A 23,787-nucleotide genomic window follows, 5' to 3' on the forward strand; every position below is an offset into this window, starting at 1 on the left:
AGAAATCATGAAGAATATGACAAATTGCATAAACTGCGGCCATAGATTGAAAAGCTTTTGCACAACTCTAAGAACAGCTGTGTGCTCTCATCATCTATGTAAGTAGGTGAATTGATGATTCCTGTCAAAAGAAGATCATCAAAGAAATGATACGTGCTAAAAAAGCTATTTAAATGAGGCTACGTAGTCTGGTCATTGTCAGTGCACTCAATCAATATGTAAAGAACCTTGTTGCTTTCATCAACAGGTGTAAAACAAATAGCGACATAACAGTGTGTGATGTGGTTGTGGTGCAGCTAATGAAGAAAATACACAATAAATATTTGATTGATTTTGCTTACCTCTGTGAAATTAATGTCAACACTTTTGAAGCAGAGTGTGTGTATGTGTGGAACTGTCAATATCATTAGGAAAGGTTTACTCTGAATTATGGAGAGAAACATCAGACTGACAAGAGGCGAACCCCAGTTTCAGATGAAAAAAGCTGCAGAGTGGAGAGAAACTGTCCAGTCACTTCTGTGTCCTCTAAAAATGGCCTAAGAGAAACTTCAGTGGTGAAGGGGAAGTACAAGGATGGAAAGATGGTAGTAGTACAGGGATTTCCTGTCCCGAAGGTGTGCCAGGATAACAAAATAATGGATGGAATCAATAAATTTGGACAACTACGAAAATATATGTTCGTGGGAGACACACTATTTAAGGGTGCACTAAATATTTTATTTCCTGGTAGATGTTACCATAGAAACAACTCTATACTATGAAAAATAAGTGAAAAAGAAGTGGACAGCACGATCAGCTCTAGCATGTCTAGCCAGGCAACTAATTGCTATCATCCCACCAAGGTAAAGATAAGTCAGAATTCTGTTTTTCTGGCAAAATGGGTAAAGTAACTGAAGATGTTAGTCTAATGGCTGTAGGGGAACACAAACCTATTTTAGGTGAAATGTACAGGAGGTGGAAAATTGTAGTACTGAAGCAGCAGAAGACTACTTTGCATAGACTCATGTTCTAGAAAATTTCACAGCAAGTGAATAAATGACTGTAACAAAACAAGCAAATTTGTCAAATAAATTTAAAATGTATTGAAAATGTTGCTTTTATCATTTAACTCATAATTATGGCAGTGGGAATAATATTTTGCATCGCATTGTATGGCCTCCCTTTTACAGTTACAGAAAATTTGACATTCTGTATGATTAATATATGTATTTATTAACTACTATATCCTTTTCTGTAATTAAAAATAATTGCTCAATAATTTTGTTCAACGAAAAGGTTAATTGACTTTGTGAGCCAAAGAATACTGTGAAAATAAATTTTCTTTATGTTGGAATAGTTTGGTAATTGTGAGAGGGTAGCTGTATATAATGTGTCTACTGCATTGCATGCTCTATTGCTTGCTTTACAATTCATCCTCTTTTGATCATTTTTCAACTAATGTGCATCTGCACTCTCCTTAAATCAATTAATGTGAATTCTATGCTATTTTGTAAAGAGTATGGGTGATTCCTTCCTCCATCCATATCCTGTATAACTTTGTGCTCTGTGTCAAATGATTTTGTTGCCAATGATATTAACCCTAGTCTTAATTCTTTCAACTGTCGCTGTACAATATGGAAAAATATCACATCCCATTTGTATAGCACATGTTTCAAAATAAGAGCCATTTGGTGACATTTATGAACCACCAAGCGTATGTTTTCCTACCAACACTGCTATCAGACAGATTATTACATTCACAGATCTAAGACTTAAATTTGAAGGACTAAACCACATTTTCAGTGCATGACGATTGGATTATCCAGGATTAACACCATGCTCTAGTGGCTTCCACAGCCTTTGTTTAAACTCTTGATGAGTGGTTTGCAGTTGTTCATGTATTCATTTATTAAATGATATTGTATGTCAGTTCTGAAATGTACGGAAATTACAAAATACTATTGTGTGCACATGTAGATGAATATTTCACTATGTTTGTATTGTTGTTGCACATCACTCCCTACATATGAAGACTGGACATCATCTGTCAGTACAGTTCTTGTTCTTAGCTGTGAATTTCCAATTTTTCTCCCATGGAAATAGGTGATCTGACTTTTTACTCTAATTCTCAATTTAATTTATTGCTGTAGGAAAGTAGGTAAATGGTGCGAAATATGAAGAAATTTTTCAGGACCATAGTTTCAAATATAAATCATTCACAAAATAATGAAATGAGCAGATTTAATGGGATTTGAAAGAGACTGAACATTTTCATAAGTTATTTGTTAATTTCTTGTAGGCATGGTGCAAATTTTATGAAATTGTGGCTACTTATGATTTGGTTCCCAAGTCAGCCAACACTGATGGCTGTTTTAACTCCTTGCACCTTTGTGAAGCCCCTGGTGCTTTTATAGCAGCATTGAACCACTATCTGAAGCTGAACAAACATCTCAATGTAAGTATAATACATCATTTCTGTTTAATATGAGTCTGTGTACTGGTGCATTTTACTAGGTTTTAGAGATTAATATTTAGTGAGTAACCAGTAGATACAACACTTCTCACACAGTATTGAAATTGATAACGATATAAGTAACCATTTTAAAATGCATTTACAATTTGATGAAAAAAGATAATTACACTTAGGAAAAAAACATTGTCTGGTTGTTTATGTACAACCAACAACTAACAGTAGTAGATAATTTTGATGGAGACAGCAAGAAACTAAAACAGAGTTTTTTTCAAATGTTACTGTTATACAGTAGCATGATACATTTCTTTCCAGTACTTTATTATCGTTCACAAATTCATTGTTTTTGTCTTCCATCCCCCCCCCCCCCCCAATCCCCTGCTTCTCCCTGCTGGCCCTCCTGTCCTTTTCAAAAAGATATGAAGTGAGCATTCTTGAGAAACTGTTCTAAAATGCATATAAGTCATGTCAAACTGCCTCTCATGAGTTTAAGTTGTTGCTTTCATACAATATCGAACATGAAACCTCCTTATTGTCCAGTGGGCCAAGGCAGGTAGCGAAGCATTCTGTGCAGACAGAAAGAGAGAATGCTTGCAGTGCTGCCAGTTCAGTTTCCGTGCTGTCAGCATTATGCTGTGTTGTGTACATAGTTCTGCGTAGTCAGTGTGTATACAACTTTTCCACTAGAGCGCACCCCGCTAAGCACAACAGTGCAGGCACAGTGCTCGTCCATCTCCGCACTACGAGATGGTGCTGCCATAGAGACGGACCAAATTCTGCTTCCGCCGATCCGTGTATTAATATGTAATGCAGCCAATGAGATTGCTGCTAACGTAGAACCTTTTCTCCTTGCGGATCACACTCGTACAGTGATACATGAACACCCAAGATATTTTAACGAGTGTACAGACCTCCTATTAGTCAGTCTGCATTAGTCTGTACCAGTCTGCAGTTGTCTGCATCAGTCTATAGTCGAGTTTCAGTCGGCGCCTAATAAGATTACCATATTCCTGTGCATAGCCATGAAGATAAATGTATAGACACTTTTGTCAAGTATCAGAGATATATGTGAGAATAAGATTAAAGTACCATTACCAAAGGAACTTCAACTTTTCAATTGTAAATAGCATCCAGAACCAAGTTAAGTAATTTTTATGCTTGTTATTATTTTAATAAATGTGTGTGAAAATTAAGCAAGTTCTGTTTAAAGCTGGTTACCATCAATCTGCTACTCTAAGGGTGCAAGTGGCATTTCTATCGTCTGACCTAACGGCAGAAGATAAACACTCCACAATAAGACCACGAGACATATTGCTGACACTCACCTACTTTCTTAGAGCAACAAGTCAAATAATCTGATGGTACGTGTACTGAAGGTCTTACAGTACCCACACCACACGCTGTCAGCTGAATGGGCTGCTGGGGGTCACACACGTAGCAATATTGTAATTTTTAAAGAATTTCACAATCCAGTAGATACATTGCGCACCTAGTAAAGAATATTCTACTTATACTTTAATTTCACACTTCAGTCAGACATTGTGATCCATAAGGAATTTTCTTCTGTCATTCATCTAACAATATCAAAAGCCTATTTTGTTTAATATTCTTAACATTGTTCATCACAGTTGTTAACATTCAACTTCTTTTTTGTTCGCGCACCTAAATTGTTTGCAGTTGGCTATTCGCCTCTCAAACATACATTGAATATTGTAGGATGTAAAATGATCTTAGAAAAATCATCCAGATGCCTACTTCTTCCTTATGATTCTGTCGCTTTCCTGGTAATTTATAAGATGCCTACCTACTGGCTTTCATAAAAGGGTTCACTTCACTAGAGATATGCTGCACAGTTGTCAGTACCGTACCACATGCCCCAGCTGTTCGTACCTGCTGTTTGTAACAATGGGATGAGTACCATGTGACAACAAGTCATCATCTTCAGCCTTTCTTTTGAAAAAATTAAACACTTGTAATGCTATAGGTCTTGCTTTTCTTTTTGTAACACTTGGCACTTTTCTGATCTGTCAGCCATAACAAGCACTTTGTCAACAATGTTGTTGTTGTCTTCAGTCCTGAGACTGGTTTGATGCAGCTCTCCATGCTACTCTATCCTGTGCAAGCTTCTTCATCTCCCAGTACCTACTGCAACCTACATCCTTCTGAATCTGCTTAGTGTACTCATCTCTCGGTCTCCTTCTACGATTTTTACCCTCCACGCTGCCCTCCAATGCTAAATTTGTGATCCCTTGATGCCTCAAAACATGTCCTACCAACCGATCCCTTCTTCTAGTCAAGTTGTGCCACAAACTTCTCTTCTCCCCAATCCTATTCAATACCTCCTCATTAGTTACGTGATCTATCCACCTTATCTTCAGTATTCTTCTGTAGCACCATATTTCGAAAGCTTCTATTCTCTTCTTGTCCAAACTAGTTATCGTCCATGTTTCACTTCCATACATGGCTACACTCCAAACAAATACTTTCAGAAATGACTTCCTGATACATAAATCTATTTTCGATGTTAACAAATGTCTCTTCTTCAGAAACGCTTTCCTTGCCACTGCCAGTCTACATTTTATATCCTCTCTACTGCGACCATCATCAGTTATTTTACTTCCTAAATAGCAAAACTCCTTTACTACTTTAAGTGTCTCATTTCCTAATCTAATTCTCTTAGCATCACCCGATTTAATTTGACTACATTCCATTATCCTTGTTTTGCCTTTGTTGATGTTCATCTCGTACTCTCCTTTCATGACACTGTCCATTCTGTTCAACTGCTCTTCCAAGTCCTTTGCTGTCTCTGACAGAATTACAATGTCATCGGCGAACCTCAAAGTTTTTACTTTTTCTCCATGAATTTTAATACCTACGCCAAATTTTTCTTTTGTTTCCTTTACTGCTTGCTCAATATACAGATTGAATAACATCGGGGAGAGGCTACAACCCTGTCTCACTCCTTTCCCAACCACTGCTTCCCTTTCATGCCCCTCGACTCTTATGACCGCCATCTGGTTTCTGTACAAATTGTAAATAGCCTTTCGCTCCCTGTATTTTACCCCTGCCACCTTTAGAATTTGAAAAAGAGTATTCCAGTCAACATTGTCAAAAGCTTTCTCTAAGTCTACAATTGATAGAAACGTAAGTTTGCCTTTTCTTAATCTTTCTTCTAAGATAAGTCGTAAGGTCAGTATTGCCTCACGTGTTCCAACATTTCTACGGAATCCAAACTGATCCTCCCCGAGCTCCGCATCTACCAGTTTTTCCATTCGTCTGTAAAGAATTCGCGTTAGTATTTTGCAGCTGTGACTTATTAAACTGATAGTTCGGTAATTTTCACATCTGTCAGCACCTGCTTTTATTGGGATTTGAATTATTATATTCTTCTTGAAGCCTGTCTCATACATCTTGCTCACCAGCTGGTAGAGTTTTGTCATGATTGGCTCTCCCAAGGCCGTCAGTAGCTCTAATGGTATGTTGTCTACTCCGGGGGCCTTGTTTCGACTCAGGTCTTTCAGTGCTCTGTCAATCTCTTCATGCAGTATCGTATCTCCCATTTCGTCTTCATCTACATCCTCTTTCGTTTCCATAATATTGTCCTCAAGTACATCGCCCTTGTATAAACCTTCTATATACTCTTTCCACCTTACTGCCTTCCCTTCTTTGCTTAGAACTGGGTTGCCATCTGAGCTCTTGATATTCATACACGTGGTTCTCTTCTCTCCAAAGGTCTCTCTAATTTTCCTGTAGGCAGTATCTATCTTACCCCTAGTGAGATAAGCTTCTACATCCTTACATTTGGTCTCTAGCCATCCCTGCTTAGCCATTTTGCACTTCCTGTCGATCTCATTTTTGAGACGTTTGTATTCCTTTTTGCCTGCTTCATTTACTGCATTTTTATATTTTCTCCTTTCATCAATTAAATTCAATATTTCTTCTGTTACCCAAGGATTTCTAGCAGCCCTCGTGTTTTTACCTACTTTATCCTCTGCTGCCTTCACTACTTCATCCCTCAGAGCTACCCATTCTTCTTCTACTGTATTTCTTTCCCCCACTGCTGTCAATTGTTCCCTTATGCTCTCCTTGAAACTCTCTACAACCTCTGGTTCTTTCAGCTTATCCAGACCCCATGTCCTTAAATTCCCACCTTTTTGCAGTTTCTTCAGTTTTAACCTACAGGTCATAACCAATAGATTGTGGTCAGAGTCCACATCTGCCCCTGGAAATGTCCTACAATTTAAAACCTGATTCCTAAATCTCTGTCTTACCATTATATAATCTATCTGATACCTTTTAGTATCTCCAGGATTCTTCTATGTATACAACCTTCTTTTATGATTCTTGAACCAAGTGTTGGCTATGATTAAGTTGTGCTCTGTGCAAAATTCTACTAGGCTTCTTCCTCTTTCATTTCTTAGCCCCAATCCATTTTCACCTACTATGTTTCCTTCTCTCCCTTTTCCTACACTCGAATTCCAGTCACCCATTACTATTAAATTTTCGTCTCCCTTCACTATCTGAATAATTTCTTTCATTTCATCGTACATTTCTTCAATTTCTTCGTCATCTGCAGAGCTAGTTGGCATATAAACTTGTACTACTGTAGTAGATGTGGGCTTCGTATCTATCTTGGCCACAATAATGCGTTCACTATGCTGTTTGTAGTATCTTACCCACATTCCTATTTTCCTATTCATTATTAAACCTACTCCTGCATTACCCCTATTTGATTTTGTGTTTATAACCCTGTAGTCACGTGACCAGAAGTCTTGTTCCTCCTGCCACCGAACTTCACTAATTCCCACTATATCTAACTTTAACCTATCCATTTCCCTTTTTAAATTTTCTAATCTACCTGCCCGATTAAGGGATCTGACATTACACGCTCCGATCCGTAGAACGCCAGTTTTCTTTCTCCTGATAACGACATCCTCTTGAGTAGTCCCCGCCCGGAGATCCGAATGGGGGACTATTTTACCTCCGGAATATTTTACCCAAGAGGATGCCATCATCATTTAATCATACAGTAAAGCTGCATGTCCTCGGGAAAAATTACGGCTGTAGTTTCCCCTTGCTTTCAGCCGTTCGCAGTACCAGCACAGCAAGGCCGTTTTGGTTAATGTTGCAAGGCCGGATCAGTCAATCATCCAGACTATCCTTTTGTCAACAATATAAATGGCAAAACACATACATTGGAGAAGAAATCCCCACTAAATATTCAAAGTAAACTCGGCAACATGTGAAACAGACTGAAATGATCGAATGACGGTATTGACTGGAGCAACACGTAGTACACTGCTGTGTCCCTGCACTTCGCCCCAGCACCTCCCTTCTTGGCTGTACACAATCATAATCATATGAGGCATTATCAATAATCATATGGGTGATTATGAACTTGCTCTCACCATGTGGATAAAGTAAAAACCACATTGTTCTGTGTTGTTCATCTAAACTTCCAAGTATGTTATTTTTGTTTATGAAAATTTCGTGGTGGTGAGAAGTGTGTGATAGTTCAAAACATGTAACTACACTAGTCTCAAGATGTTCTCATTTAGTATATCAAGGATTCTGATAACCGTTGTTTCATTACCTGAGTAAGCCCTTTTTTAATTATGTTGTGTGATTTAGTAAAATTGAAAATCCATCTGTCAGTTGTGCAATTTATCTGACTACACTTCAACATTGTTCAGCTAAGTGAAAATTGAGACACTTTTAAGATACTCATACCACTTGAAAGTTGTTTCCGTCCTTTCATTGTTATCCATTTTCACTCAATATTTTAGTTTTAATAAGAAAATCACATGTTTTCTCAAATATATTTCATTATTGCTGCACTAGTTTATAAACGGTTTTGATGGTTGGTACTTTGTAGGCACATTACTTGAGTGAAAACCAGCTAATTCTTTTTTTTAGGTTAAAATGAAGCCACACTATTGTTTGAAGATGATGTCAAATTCTGAGAAATAATAAGAAAAGATTTCTTCTTTATGTTTCCAGTCATGATAGTTAATTGGAGCCACAAGCTATTCATATCAATTAATGTATTATGTATACTGGTGAATGAAATTATGCCCTGTGTTCATACTAGTTATCAGAATAGGAAACTATGTAGAAATCGCTACTAATCTTTGTGAAGCAGTTTGCCGAATAGTGTTGATATTCGATGACATAAGCAACCAAATCAGCTGATACCTTTGGTGCATTCAGTTAATTGTTTTCATATATTCATCCTTTGAAATAAGTAGTTTTATTAGAATGTCTGTTAAATATGTCTGACTGTAGAGGTCATGTGCAATGAACCATTTTGCCTGTCCCTGTGTGGCAGTCTCATGCTCTGACTAATTCTTTCTTTCATACTTCAGGTTTATTGGATGGCCTCCTCAATACTGATGTGGCTCTTGTTTAGGTTTTGCTGCGCCTTTTTCTTTACTGCGTAATTTCCAACTTTTTATCCTCCTTTCCCCAACATGGTGTGCATCCCATCTACTGTGGGTTTCCAGCTTAAGACCTGTTCTCATTCAAATGAGCAAAAAATAGGAAAAATTTCGAATTTTTTGTGAGACAATGAAAAGACATACAAAGGATCTGTTTGAGGGTTATGATTGATCGCACTTTGAGCTTTATTTTAGATTTTAAGGAGGGGGGGGGGGGGGGGGGGGGGAGTGGCACCTGTAATTGTGGTTTGATCAAGGGCCTCTGAGTTTGAAGTTCACAGACTGCATGCAGTGTAGCCCCTCAGGAGTTAACTGAAATAAAAAATTTATATCAATCAATACTACATTGAAATAACCTACACAATGAAATAACCTTAAATTTAATGATACAGGACCAACTAGAACTTCGGGCTTGATTTTTGGGGGTTTTGTTAACTATTTATGGCTTTACAATAAATATTTAATATTAACAGATTTCATATATTATAGGTAGAAGCTCCCAGGGGTCGAAGGCAGAAGTTAATAGGTTAAACTGTTTTTACTTTATGCTGCAGGGAGTTTTGACAAACACAATATACTGCCATTCCATACTGCTGGTGAAACACTGAAAATTATGAATTGACTAGTATAAACTTCTAAAAATTGCTTCTGAAATCTGAGACAACTGGACTATCTCATTTATAAAGTTGATTCCATGGGGTTTGTACGTATACGACTAAGAACAATAATCCAGTTTTTAGAGAAATGAGGGCAGAAAATACTTCCTAAGCTAATTGAAGGAACTCTGCTGGCATTAACCAAAGTTGAATTAAGTAAATATGTGTGTGTGTGTGTGTGTGTGTGTGAGAGAGAGAGAGAGAGAGAGAGAGAGAGAGAGAGAGAGAGAGAGAGAGAGAGAGAGACTAAACTGCAACAGATTTGTGAACTGGGATTTGATTAAATTTCAAACACTTTCTTTATTTTTGCAACAGGGAGATGTACAAGATAACAATGTAATCAAACACACTTTTCACTGTTGTTACTCAAAGAAGTAGAATTATGTAATACATTTAAATACAACCATGTCTTACACCTGTTAGCTGGAAATGTGATGCACCTCACTGATGAACCTGTGAGACTGCGTTCTACCAGGTGTCCATTGGTACCGGTGCACCTTCATACACTTCTATAATGATCATCTGGCGTTCAGAGCTGTGCTGGGTGGCTTGTACTGTTGTTCATAATGGATGATGAATGTTAGAATAGCATTGCTGGATGTAAGCCAATTACTAATGTCTATGTTCATACTTCACCAACAACAGTATCATGAAAAGAGAAGGATACACGATACTGATATTATTTATCTCCTTCCCTCAGTCCATTTCATTTGAGGAGGATGCTGCGAAAGAAGATTGATTACCACTTTTTTTCTTTCATGCATTCACATTTTACCACAGTAGATTCTTTGTCTTATGTGCACTTGAGATAGTAATGTTTTAATGATCATCTTTATAACTCCCAGGGTTATTTCATCTACCATCATTTATGAATGTATGAAGAAGAGAAGGTGCAGTGGTGCTACACAATTTGGAAATGCAGTTGTTGATACTATAAAAAAAAGAGAACGTTCACACTAGTGCAAATGTAGAATTTTTCATAAACTTGTTACCGATTATATTTTCAGAAACAGGGAGCTAAGTGCATTTGGTGTAATTGAACATTGCACATTGTGCTTGTTAACAAATGGTAATATGTATCCAGTGAATTGTGTCAAAAGGGTAGTTCTCTTGGGAAAACTATAAAATTACAATGAGAGAGAATAGCTAGCTGGTATTTACTTTCAGAAGATGAAATTCCAAAATTGGAGATAGACAAATAGAAGCGTGAAAAACTATCATAGCTTTCAGTGCAATTATTTCCTTCCTCAGGAAGAAAAGGGGGTGGGTTGGGGAAAGTTAGAAAGGAGGGGCAGGTCACTGAGAATCCAGGATGAGAGGGACTCATTTGTTGTGAGGATAGTGGGAGACAAAGATGAAGGGAGATGTATCAGAGAAAGTTGAAAATCATAGGTAGTACAAAGTTACATGCTTATCAGTGTATTATCTTTTACCTCCAACTATTTCCAATATCTCCCGCTTCATCTTTGCCTTCCCTTGTCTTCACAACAAGGGTGTCGCTCCCATCCTGGAGTCTCAGTGACCTGACTCTCCTTTCTACCTCCCTGAAGAAGGAACTAATATGAAACTTCCTGGCAGATTAAGATTGCGTGCCACGAAAGTGGGCAAGTGCTCCACTGACAGAACTATCCAAGCACATCTCATAACCCGCCCTTGCAGCTTTACTTCTGCCAGTACTGAGAGTGGGTTGTGAGTCATACTCAGACCGATCAGTCAATCGAGAACATCTCTGTGAAAGGCAAAGGTCCCAGGTTCGAGTTCCAGTCTGGCACCCAGTTTCAGTCTGCTGGGAAGTTTCAAATTGGTGCACACTTTGCAGCAGAGTGAAAATTCATTCTTGAAAGAACTAATAATTTTGAAAGTTAGGCTATTTTCTGGCACTTTTATATATGTCTGTAGGTAGTAATAGAACTTCACTTCGTGAAGATAAGTACTAGTCACACGTTCTGTCTCTTTTTAGTTTTATGGCTCTGCGAGTTATGAGACAAGCAACTGCAGACCAAGCAGATCATAAACAGATACATATTCGTATACACAGTCTGTGGACAGGGAGGTGGGAAATGTGACGTATTGGGTGTTTTGGGTGACCTGCCACAGAGAGATGGTAGAATCTGCAATATCACTTAAAGTAAGGACACATACTTTTGTTCATTATACTTTCAACATTACATGCTCAACCTGACAGATTACAGTATTACATTACTTACATTGTCACATAAAGTGATTGAAGAGCCTACTTTTTTATTACTACTAGAATATACAGTAGCCCTTTATTTCTACAAGATGATATTTTTTTAAATAAAATACTGGGCATGGGGTTGTGTAGTGGGCTCATTCTGCTTCCTTTCCACACACCTTTAATAAGTAATCTACTGTGGAGCTAACCTTTAATCAAGTTATGGTTCTGAGGAATTCTTGCCTATGCCCTGAACTACGTACTGAGCACTGGAAGACTTTATGCACATAAGTGTGCATGCACATGTGTGTGCACTTTTTATGTATAATTTTCCTAAAACCCAACGTATTGTAATTGTCCAATCTTTAATACTGCATGACAAATGTCTTGAGGAGAAAAAAACACCTTGTGAGTTTTCAAATAATAAATAACAGGTAGACTGTTTGACACACGGAGGAAATTGTTATGTATGTTGTAATGATTTTTATTGTTACAGATTTGTCTCGAGCATTAATTTCATTTTATTACATTAAGGATTGCCTTCTTTTTTGCATACTACATACATTACTCTTATTATTAGTGGAAATGGCTGTCAACAACTCTCAACCCATATTATGAAGGCAACCCTCTCTCATGCATGATCAATGATGATAGGTTCATTCTTCATACATTAGAAAACTGGACATTTGGTGCTGATTTTACTGGTAATCTTATGGATACATCAAACTTCAAGCACATATTAGAAGAAAGTCAGAAAATGGGAGATGTCTTACTGGTAAGTGTGTAAATTTTGTCCAATTAATTGTACTGAAGAACATTCTGATATGCTGCATGTAATTGTTATGTAGATGTACCACTTTATAATAATGTTGTCAGTGCTGCACTTAGGAATAATAGCACAATTGAAACAATATGTTCTTCTGTATAGTGTTCTCATATTAACTGTATTATGTTCATTTATACAGTGTAGTTCATGGCAGCTCACACTTAGAAAGTGTGGGTAACAGTTGCTGGACACAGTTAATCAGTAGAATGACAAGATACACACAGCGGATCTGCTTCAGAATAAGATAATATAAAACTTATGAAATGCTGGAGAACCGGGGCTTTATATTTGCAATTTATCACTTCTGTTCTGTTGTTCATTCTCCTGTAACAAAATATGAGAATTATGCGGATGATGAAGGTGTGAGATACACAGTATTCCTGAAGCATCACATTCACAATTTAAGTTGATGATTGTGTGCATATATGTGTGTGTAGAGATTTTTTTTTGTATCCAATAGAAATATTATGCCTTCTCTTTCAAGCTGTCATCAGCTGTTGCATGCCATTGTCATTATCTGCTGTGCTTTTCTTCTACTTTTGAGACAAGAGTAAGTCATTTGGTGCAATATCTGGGTTGTATAACAGATGCAACATAACTTTTACTCAAAGCACCAGAACAATCCCTGTGTCATGGCCTGGGGACAAATGTTCAATGCAATGTGGTCCCTTTTAATATAGGAATATGTTTACCTTGATGCTTCTGCATGAAACTGATGTTCTGAAACTTTTCTTTAATGGTGAATGTGTGTGACTGTCAAAAATTCTGCAAATAGATAATAGCACCTTTTGCGCGAAGGTGGCGCATAATTTTCTTTTCAGCAAACCTAGTTTCAAATTGTAAAAATCTTTCCATTTTTAAGTTACTATAAATATTCATGTTGTGTTCTGTGGAGTCTGGACATAGGATTTTAATCTTTTCGAAGGACACTGCAATTTGTCTTTGTTTCTGGCATTCTACACATATTGAAAGCAGTTTCATGTAAATAATCAGAATTGTTAAATCAAAAGGGAGCATCACTTTCAAAAACTATAGTGAGGTGGCTTCAGAATGTAAGCCACACGTGTTGTCCCACACTGAGACCATTGTGCAACAAGAGAGGTGCATTGTCAGAGCAGAGTACATGTTCTCATTGCCCTGCAGACACAGTTCTGCTGTGGACGGATGACAGGTGCATCCCAGCATGGAAGTGAAATGTAACCGGAAATGTAATCTGAAGTCGAAGTATGGAGCACATTTTGGGCAAAACATCTAAGTTGCACATAGATTCACTGTGAAGTTCTGGCAATATACTGCCCAGATTCAGTGTCACACCTAGCCATTGTGAAGTGGTACAGTAATTAGACTGAGGCTGTACAGAAGTGGGTTATACTCAATGAGGAGGGAGCCATCGTCATTGACTACAGATGACATTGTCTAGGTAATTGAGGAACTGACTCACAGAAACTGCATATCTTCTGACAATGAGGACATTCACATAGTGGTTATTGAGTGGCTTCCTGACCAAGCAGTGTATTTTTATCTTTGAGAAATTGAATGATTGGTATTACATTCTGACCATTGTTTATAGAAACTTGGTGACTATGTTGAAATAAGTTTCATATGTTTACGTTACTTTGAAGTGTAGTATAGCATTCAATGAAAGTTACTGAGCCTGCCATAACAATGTGTAACTTACTTTTTTCATTTCCCTCATAAGATTATTAGACAGCATGGTAAAGCAATTGTAAATCATGTGTGTTCTGTCTTTAAAACAATATTTATTGTATTTAGTAATGCTTATTTGGGAAATTGCAAGACTTTTATTGTGGCATGTTAATTACAGCAGTAATCATTATCATCATATTTAACAGTTACTATTGCTGCTATTGTCGCACATTTTGACAATGCTTAATGAAATGTCGAGGACAATTTGACAGAAAGAGTGTGGAATTGTTGGTAGAATAGTGAGAAGATTTTTGTCGCTGACAGAATATTCTTTGTGTATTAAATAGTGTCATGAAAAGATGTTATATGGTGAATAACAATAAAAATAAAACAAGAGTAAATGGAGTGTATCAAATTAAACCAGGTGATGTTAAAGAATCAAATTAGGAAGTGAGGCACTAAAATTAGTTGGCAAGATATGCTATTTGAGTAGCAAAATAACTGACAGCGGTAGAAGTAAAGAAGTTATGGAATGCAGAATGATAATAGAACAAAAAAAGACAAATATGTTAACACACAGCATAAATTTACATGCTAGGAAGTGTTTTTGGATGGTATTTGTCTGGTGTGTATTAGTGTACAGCTGTGAAATGGGGAGTAAACTGTATGGATTAAAAGAGCAAAGAAGCTTTTGAAATATGGTGCAAAAAATGAATTCTAAACTCTCAAATGTTCTTGGCATGGTTGATTATGATGGACTTACGGACGTTCCACCAAGTTATTGTTGTTTCAATTTTAAGCACAATTGGGGGGGGGGGGGGGGGGGACAAAAAAACTACTTGGTCAGTTGTCAAAATATTGTGCATAAAATGGGTACAAGAGCTCGACAGAATTCAACCAGAAGTATGCTATTAGAGAATTCTGAGTGTTGAGTGGGTAGATCAGATAATTAATGAGGAGGCACTAAATTGAAGTAGGGAAAATTAATTCTGTCCCCTCAATGTGACTGAAAGAAGGGAGTGGCTGAAAGAACACATCTTGAGGCCTCAAAGAGACAGTTAATTTGGTAATGGAGGAAAGTGTGGGTGATAAATTTTTTGGGACACCAAGGCTTGATTGGTAGCTTCAAATGGATGTAGGATACATCCATAAACTAGTGTGGGGAGTTGCATCAAAACATGAATAGTGGTAGAATAGATGGATGGATAATTAATGGAAACTGATTAATAATTTCTGCTTGAATAATTAAAGGAAAAAATTAACTAAAAAGAATAATTGAAAGAAATTGGAAGGTACACATATCCTGGGTGAACTTTAACTGGTACCAACATCAACAGACCTTCAATGTCAATACATTTTGCTCCTCCGCTGCTTGCCAAATTCCTCTTGACCACTGGGTGCAGGAGTCTCGGTGCAGGCAAAATGGTGAACAGGCAGGTGTGGTCGATGTGGATATATGAATAAAACTTTACCCTCCTAATAACTTTTTCTAACACTTCTAATGAACGCTTGAAATTCGCGTTTTTAAACAATGCTGGTATGATGGATCTTGTCATATGTCCACCCGCTACCACATATAGAATTGAACATGTGAAGATACAGAAATTAATCAATTGAAGAGTGTATCTCATCTCTTTTTTTTGTATCAAAACATTATCTCTGCGATAGAACAACTTGTTTCTTTACCTTTGGCTTTGTGTGTATATAGCTTACATGAATAAAAAGAAAAGAATGAAGAAAGAAAAAAATAATATGATCCATTTTAATGGCAACCACACTACAGTGTTGAGGTAATTCCATGGAAAGGCATTTATATGCTCACTTATGCCTCTTTATTAGACTTAACTGTGATCTGAAGAGCAAAATAGGTTGTTCTTTATAAACTCAACTCAGATCCAATGATACCAATCACATCAAATATTTATTCAATGTTTAAAAGTGCAGCTCAATATTTACTTGTTATAATCATTGTATAAAGGGTAACCATTTCATATGCTGGGATATACACAGTTGTATCATCAGTATAATATGTTATGTAAAACGGTGTTCAAATAAGTAACAAATGTGCATAAGAATTTTAATGTAAACCAAGTGTTTGACTCTTTCATGTGTAGTCAACCCTCACAGTAGTTAGGTTTCAACCCCTTGATTATTTGGTAGTGCTCACCCTTAGTGCAGCATTATGTGACGTACTGCAACTGTTTTCTTCTTCACATACTTTCACACTGTAACATTATGAGTCAAGATAGATGTAACGGAACTTGAATAGTGTAAAGTTACCGTTAAAAACGCACGCATCGCGATTTGTTACGGTTTGGTCGGTCATAATAATAATAATAACATGCTTTTGAATACAATTAAAAAATAACGGTGATACCTGTTTAGTGCTATTGGAAATAATATGTAGTAAATTAATGTGTAAGATAGCCGATCCTATAAGAAGAGGTAAAATTGGGCATATTAAGGTGTTTTGCTTTATATCGATGAAGCCGATGATACGGCGTCTTTTTTTTTCCATTTACTCTTAGGGGGAAAAAAAAAGTAAAGAAGTGCTAATTGTGCGTTGTGAAAAATATAGGGACGTGTTTTAAATAGCTACGGTGTCAGACTAACAAATGGACATTTAGTTACACGAAATTGCGGATAGCGAAGTGTGGTCATAAAATTGAGTACACTACAGGGCGGTCAATTCCGGGATAAGTCTATTTGCATCTCATGAGGGACGCAGTATTGAGACCGTTTTTTTTTTTTTTTTTTTTTTTTTTTTTTTTTTTTTTTTTTTTTAAATTATATCGCGTAGAGCGGGCTTCAATTTATAAAAAGGAGAAAAGCTGTATCATTATCACTGACTGTTGGTGTCAAGCAACCAAAACTGTTCATCAAAGGGTTTCGGTGAATGAGTGGTGAATGCGAAATGAAACTGTGAACGAAGTTATGTTAAATAAAGCAGAAGAGACAAGACAGTTTGGTCGTATCTGTTATCATTCCATAAACTGTAACATTTCTTCTCGTTGCACGAAGCCTTTATAGACGATTGTTATGACAATTTGCTTTGAAGTGATCTCGTTACGAGTTAAGTTTTGGGGACCTGGTCAAGAGGGGATAGTTCGTAGATCCTAACTACTGCAGCTATTCTGGAATCAGGTGCTACCGTGACTGTTTTGTGTTGTCAATAGCTTAAGGTCATCATATCTCATGCTCTAAGATTGACGCGACGACGAAGGAAGATACGGTAGAACACAACCACATTCATATGTACCAAAAACATATAACTATATTTATCTTGCAGTGCAGTCCTTGCTTATTTTTATATGGTACCTAACACTCTACAAGCATTTATCTTTCTTCACTTTAGGACATGTTGATGCATCATTCCATGCAAGCAAAAAGACTTAATACTAACTTAAAACTAAACCTTCATAGATAATGTAGAGTGGCTCAATGGCTACTAATATGATTTTCATATATTTAACCATATATTCATTCCCTTTAGAGTGCAGTTGTGCTGTCACAAAACTTATTTAATGTCACGTATCTGTCTCTACTTAGCTTATAGTTCTGAAAGATAAGGTGTATTATAGGTGTGGTGTGACCTCTTACTCTCTTGTTTATCTGCAGCAACACTTTTCTCATCCATTAAGTATAATTAGTGCGTGCAATTGCAGTACTTAAATTGGTAAATATTGTAGACATATAGATATAATTTATATTGTAACACAGCGTAAGTAAATATCTCGTAGTTTAGCATTCTTTGCCTGTTTATATAATCCTTTAGTATATCTTTATATGTGTGTATTGTACGATGGCACTGCGCACTACGCACTGTTAAAATATGCTAAAAATGATGAATATATTTATATAGTTGGTGTTGTTGCTGTTTGCCAATTTTTGATAAAACAAGTTTAGATTGAATAGTTAGCTCGAGCCTCCATGTGCTATGGCACGAAAATACATGTATTTGTTACACTCTACACTCAGCTTAATTGAGTGGCCCCAGAGATGCGGCTGATCTCAGTGTTTGGCTACATTTTTCGTCATAGGGTTCCAGCTCACACTTGTTGTAAACTCAGTTTTCAAGCTGAAGTAAAGTATAAAAAAAAGGCAATGCAGGCAGGTATTGCGGAGAAATTTAAAATATTGAGTCACTATCGTTTATAATTTGAAGTAATTTATTTATGTGTTTCCATGAATAGTCTTCAGTATATTGACTAAACACTTAAAATGCAGTCTGAGGGGCTTTTACGTAAGCGCGGCCGTTAATAACTAATGCTACAACATTTACCTATAAAATTCATATGTCACGATCACGATGCTCGACAGTTCACAGTTCACAAACTACACTGTTGTCTGCTGTCCTAAACCACTATATTGCACTGAACTTGACCATTTTCCAACATCACTACATACACACCTGTCTCCGATTATAGATACCAACCCAATACTACTCGCATCCGGCTCTTAGCGTCGCTCTAACTCCACTGCGTAAAGATGGCCACCCTATACACCCTCAAAACAATTGCCTCACTCAAAACAATGTGTGAGAAAAAATTACGAATATTCTAAAACTAAACACGAAAACACACGATACATTGAAAAATATGGAAATTTTCTGGACAATAACAATTTAAAAGGCCAGTTTTTTTTTTTTGTATCTGCCACCATTTTTTCACAAATAACATTCTTGTGGTGTGGTTTTGCTTTTCCTGGTTTTTTGATACTAAACACAAATAAACAAATAAAAATACATACGTAATTACTCACATACCTCTTTAAACTTTAGAACGCTGCTGCTAGTTTCGCCTCTTTAAATTTATTTATTACCATAAACACAGTTTCTCTCAGTCAAATCCCATATTCTGACCTCTCATTCAAAAATAGTACATATCACGCTAAATCGGCTCTGATTGCTCGGTGCAGCTCTACTAGGCGCATCTGTAAATATTTTGTTCATGTTAATCATCCTAAGCATTGCTGAGGCATTAGCTCTTGAACTTTCATAAATTTACAATTTTTAAGACAACAATAACTTTTAAACTGTTATATATTTTTGTGGCACATCTAGATAATTTAGCTGCACATATTTTTCTGTCCATGAGTGCTAAATCTCACTTCCGTATCACTTTTAATTCTGTTTTTATCAATTTTTCTAAGGCATATAAATCCCTCCAAACGCGAAAACGGCCATATGCTCCCCTGCCAAGATTCTGCTCAGGTTTTACCAAGGCCGCATAATCATTAGTCACTCGCCACAGCCCTGTAGCAACCGCCAGCCACATGATCTGTGGTGGAAAACTGCCACTCTAATCTCCCCCCATAGCTTGTATGCTCACAATTATGTAGATAGTCATCGTTGTAACACAGACCCTCCCTTAATCTTTTATGTCCCTGTGTATGCGGTAGGGTTTACAAATGCTAGTGCAGGCTGTAACTCATTGGGTTTGTGCCTGCCTGGTGTGCACAAGCCTGTGGTTTGTTGACTAGATTGCTCCCTAATGTGCATGTGCTGCGTCGCTTTGGTACTACTTAGCTCATGGTGAGTTATGTGTTGCATTGCATGCTACTGTGCATTTCACAAGTTCATATATTTGTTTACAACTGGGCTACATGCAAGGCAGAGCATTGTATTTAGTGTATCATGATCTGTAGACACATAAAAGTAAAATTCTTCCTTGTTGCATCAACTCATCATTTACAAGTTTGACATAGAAGAAAAAATACAAACAAAAATTTTCCTTATCAACTAACAACATAAATTCTGGAATGTGAGTTTCCAGCATCCTAAATCTAATATTATTATGCATATATACAACTTAGAGGGTATATAGCCCTTCTTCAATATATAAACGTTCTGAACTCCTTGTGTGGGTAAAGGCCTTTGTCTTTACCCATATTTGTGTGTACTAATCTGTATGCTCCTGTATAGGGGATTTTAGTAATTATCTATGGACCGTTGTATAGCAGTTGCCACTTACTGTCCAGTTTTCCAATTTTTGTGGATTTGGGATGTTTTCTAAGTAATACCTTTTACCATATATATATATATATATATATATATATATATATATATATGTATATATATATGACCCGAAATGAGATCCCTCCTTCATGAAATCCTCCCCACTCCACCAAGAGTGTCTTTCCGCCGTCCACCTAACCTTCGTAACCTCTTGGTTCATCCCTATGAAATCCCCAAAGCACCTTCCCTGCCCTCTGGCTCCTACACTTGCAACCGCTCCCAGTGTAAAACCTGGCCTATGCACCCTCCCACCACCACCTACTCCAGTCCTGTAACCCGGAAGGTGTACACGATCAAAGGCAAAGCCACGTGTGAAAGCACCCACGTGATTTACCAACTGACCTGCCTACACTGTGACGCTTTCTATGTGGGAATGACCAGCGAAAAACTGTCCATTTGCATGAATGGACACAGGCAGACAGTGTTTGTTGGTAATGAGGATCACCCTGTGGCTAAACATGCCTTGGTGCACGGCCAGCACATCTTGGCACAGTGTTACACCGTCTGAGTTATCTGGATACTTCCCACCAACACCAACCTATCCGAACTCCGGAGATGCGAACTCGCCCTTCAGTATATCCTCTCTTCTCGATATCCGCCAGGCCTCAACCTCCGCTAATTTCAAGTTGCCGCCGCTCATCCCTCACCTGTCTTTCAACAACTTCTTTGCCTCTGTACTTCCGCCTCGACTGACATCTCTGCCCTTACTCTTTGCCTTTAAATATGTCTGCTTGTGTCTGTGTATGTACGGATGGATATGTGTGTGTGTGTGTGTGTGTGTGTGTGTGTGTGTGTGTGTGTGTGTGTGTACACCTGTCCTTTTTTTCCCCCTAAGGGAAGTCTTTCTGCTCCCGGGCTTGGAATGACTCCTTACCCTCTCCCTTAAAACCCACATCCTTTCGTCTCTCCCTCTCCTTCCTGAAGAAGCAACCATCGGTTGCGAAAGCTAGTAATTCTGTGTGTGTGTTTGTGTGTTTTGTTCATTGTGCTTGTCTGCCAGCGCTTTCCCGCTTGGTAAGTCTTGGAATCTTTGTTTTTAATATATATATATATATATATATATATATATATATATATATATATATATATATATAGAGAGAGAGAGAGAGAGAGAGAGAGAGAGAGAGAGAGACTTCCACATGGGAAAATATATTAAAAACAAAGATTCCAAGACTTACCAGGCGGGAAAGCGCCAGTAGATAATCACAATAAATAATATATATATAAAATAGAAAGAAACTTCCACATGGGAAAAATATATTAGAAACAAATATTCCAAAACTTACCAAGCGGGAAAGTGCCGGTAGATAGTCACAATGAATAAAACACACAAACACACACACAGAATTTCGAGCTTTCGCAACCGGCGGCTGCTTCGTCAGGAAAGAGGGAAGGAAAAGGAAAGATGAAAGGATGTGGGTTTTATGGGAGAGGGTAACGAGTCATTCCAATCCCGGGAGCGGAAAGACTTACCTTAGGGGGAAAAAAGGGATAGTTATATACTCACACATGCACACACACACACACACACACACACACACACACACACACACACATATCCATCCATACATACACAGTCACAGGCAGACATATTTAAACGCCAGGTTCAACCAAACTCCCCTTGTCAAAGATTTACTGTCCTACACTCGTAGTCTCTGCTGGAAATATCACTTTGCCACGAAGAAAAATAATCCTGATCCCACTCCTAATGATCCAACTCCCCAAGACACTATCCAAATTGAACCCTGCCTGGAACAGTTCCGTCCTCCATCACAGCGGGACCCACCTCCTCTTCCTCAAAATCACCCTCTCCAAACCTTCCAGGAATTTCTTAATTCCAGCCTTGCCTCTCAATCTTTCTTGAAAAACCTTAATCCTACTCCCAACATCACCACAGCCGAAGCCCAGGCTATCCGTGATCTGAAAGCTGACCGGTCCATCATCATTCTTCCGGCTGACAAGGGTTCCACAACCGTGGTACTTGATCATCGGGAGTATGTGGCTGAGGGACTGCGTCAGCTTTCAGACAACTCTACATACAAAGTTTGCCAAGGTAATCCCATTCCTGATGTCCAGGCAGAAATTCAAGGAATCCTCAGAACCTTAGGCCCCCTACAAACCTTTCACCTGACTCCACCAACCTCCTGACCCCACAGACACCCCGCACCCCTACCTTCTACCTTCTTCCTAAAATTCACAAACCCAAACATCCTGGCCGCCCCATTGTAGCTGGTTACCAAGTCCCCTCAGAACATATCTCTGCCTACATGGATCAACGCCTTCAACCCATTACATGCAGTCTCCCATCCTTCATCAAAGACACCAACCACTTTCTCGAACGCCTGGAATCCTTACCCAATCTGTTACCCCCAGAAACCATCCTTGTTACCATTGATGCCACTTCCTTATACACAAATATTCCGCATGTCCAGGGCCTCGCTGCAATGGAGCACTTCCTTTCACGCCGATCACCTGCCACCCTACCTAAAACCTCTTTCCTCGTCACCTTAGTCAGCATCATCCTGACCCACAACTTCTTCACTTTTGAAGGCCAGACATACCAAAAATTAAAGGGAACAGCCATGGGTACCAGGATGGCCCCCTCGAATGCCAACCTATTTATGGGTCGCTTAGAGGAAGCCTTCTTGGTTACCCAAGCCTGCCAACCCAAAGTTTGGTACAGATTTATTGATGACATCTTCATGATCTGGACTCACAGTGAAGAACAACTCCTGAATTTCCTCTCCAACCTCAACTCCTTTGGTTCCATCAGATTCACCTGGTCCTAATCCAAATTCCATGCCACTTTTCTTGATGTTGACCTCCATCTGTCCAGTGGCCAGCTTCACACATCCGTCCACATCAAACCCACCAACAAGCAACAGTACCTCCATTATGACAGCTGCCACCCATTCCATATCAAACGGTCCCTTCCCTACAGCCTAGGTCTTCATGGCAAACGAATCTGCTCCAGTCCTGAATCCCTGAACCACTACACCAACAACCTGAAAACAGCTTTCGCATCCCGCAACTACCCTCCCGACCTGGTACACAAGCAAATAACCAGAGCCACTTCCACATCCCCTCAAACCTCTCACAGAAAAACCCCAAAAGTGCCCCACTTGTGACAGGATACTTCCCGGGACTGGATCAGACTCTGAATGTGGCTCTCCAGCAGGGATACGACTTCCTAAAATCCTGCCCTGAAATGAGATCCATCCTTCATGAAATCCTCCCTTCTCCACCAAGAGTGTCTTTCCGCTGTCCACCTAACCTTCGTAACCTCTTGGTTCATCCCTATGAAATCCCCAAACCACCTTCCCTACCCTCTGGCTCCTACCCTTGTAACCGCCCCCCGGTGTAAAACCTGTCCTATGCACCCTCCCACCAACACCTACTCCAGTCCTGTAACCCGGAAGGTGTACACGATCAAAGGAAGAGCCACGTGTGAAAGCACCCACGTGATTTACCAACTGACCTGCCTACACTGTGACGCTCTCTATGTGGGAATGACCAGCAACAAACTGTCCATTCGCATGAATGGACACAGGCAGACAGTGTTTGTTGGTAATGAGGATCA

General features: G+C 38.4%; 1 protein-coding gene across 6 annotated transcripts in view; it reads left to right on the forward strand.

Moving 5' to 3' along the window:
* The window catches only part of LOC126272187 (cap-specific mRNA (nucleoside-2'-O-)-methyltransferase 2), a 298,755-nt gene that overhangs the window by 100,165 nt on the left and 174,803 nt on the right, over positions 1-23,787 (forward strand). For all 6 annotated transcript variants that reach the window (XM_049974866.1, XM_049974867.1, XM_049974862.1 and 3 more), the window contains 2 exons: positions 2,279-2,434; positions 12,299-12,493. In XM_049974866.1, coding sequence (XP_049830823.1) covers positions 2,279-2,434; positions 12,299-12,493 — 351 coding nt within the window. The remainder of the gene's footprint in view (positions 1-2,278; positions 2,435-12,298; positions 12,494-23,787) is intronic.

Source organism: Schistocerca gregaria, chromosome 5 (genome assembly GCF_023897955.1).
Source record: "Schistocerca gregaria isolate iqSchGreg1 chromosome 5, iqSchGreg1.2, whole genome shotgun sequence".
NCBI classification, from domain to species: Eukaryota; Metazoa; Arthropoda; class Insecta; order Orthoptera; family Acrididae; genus Schistocerca; species Schistocerca gregaria.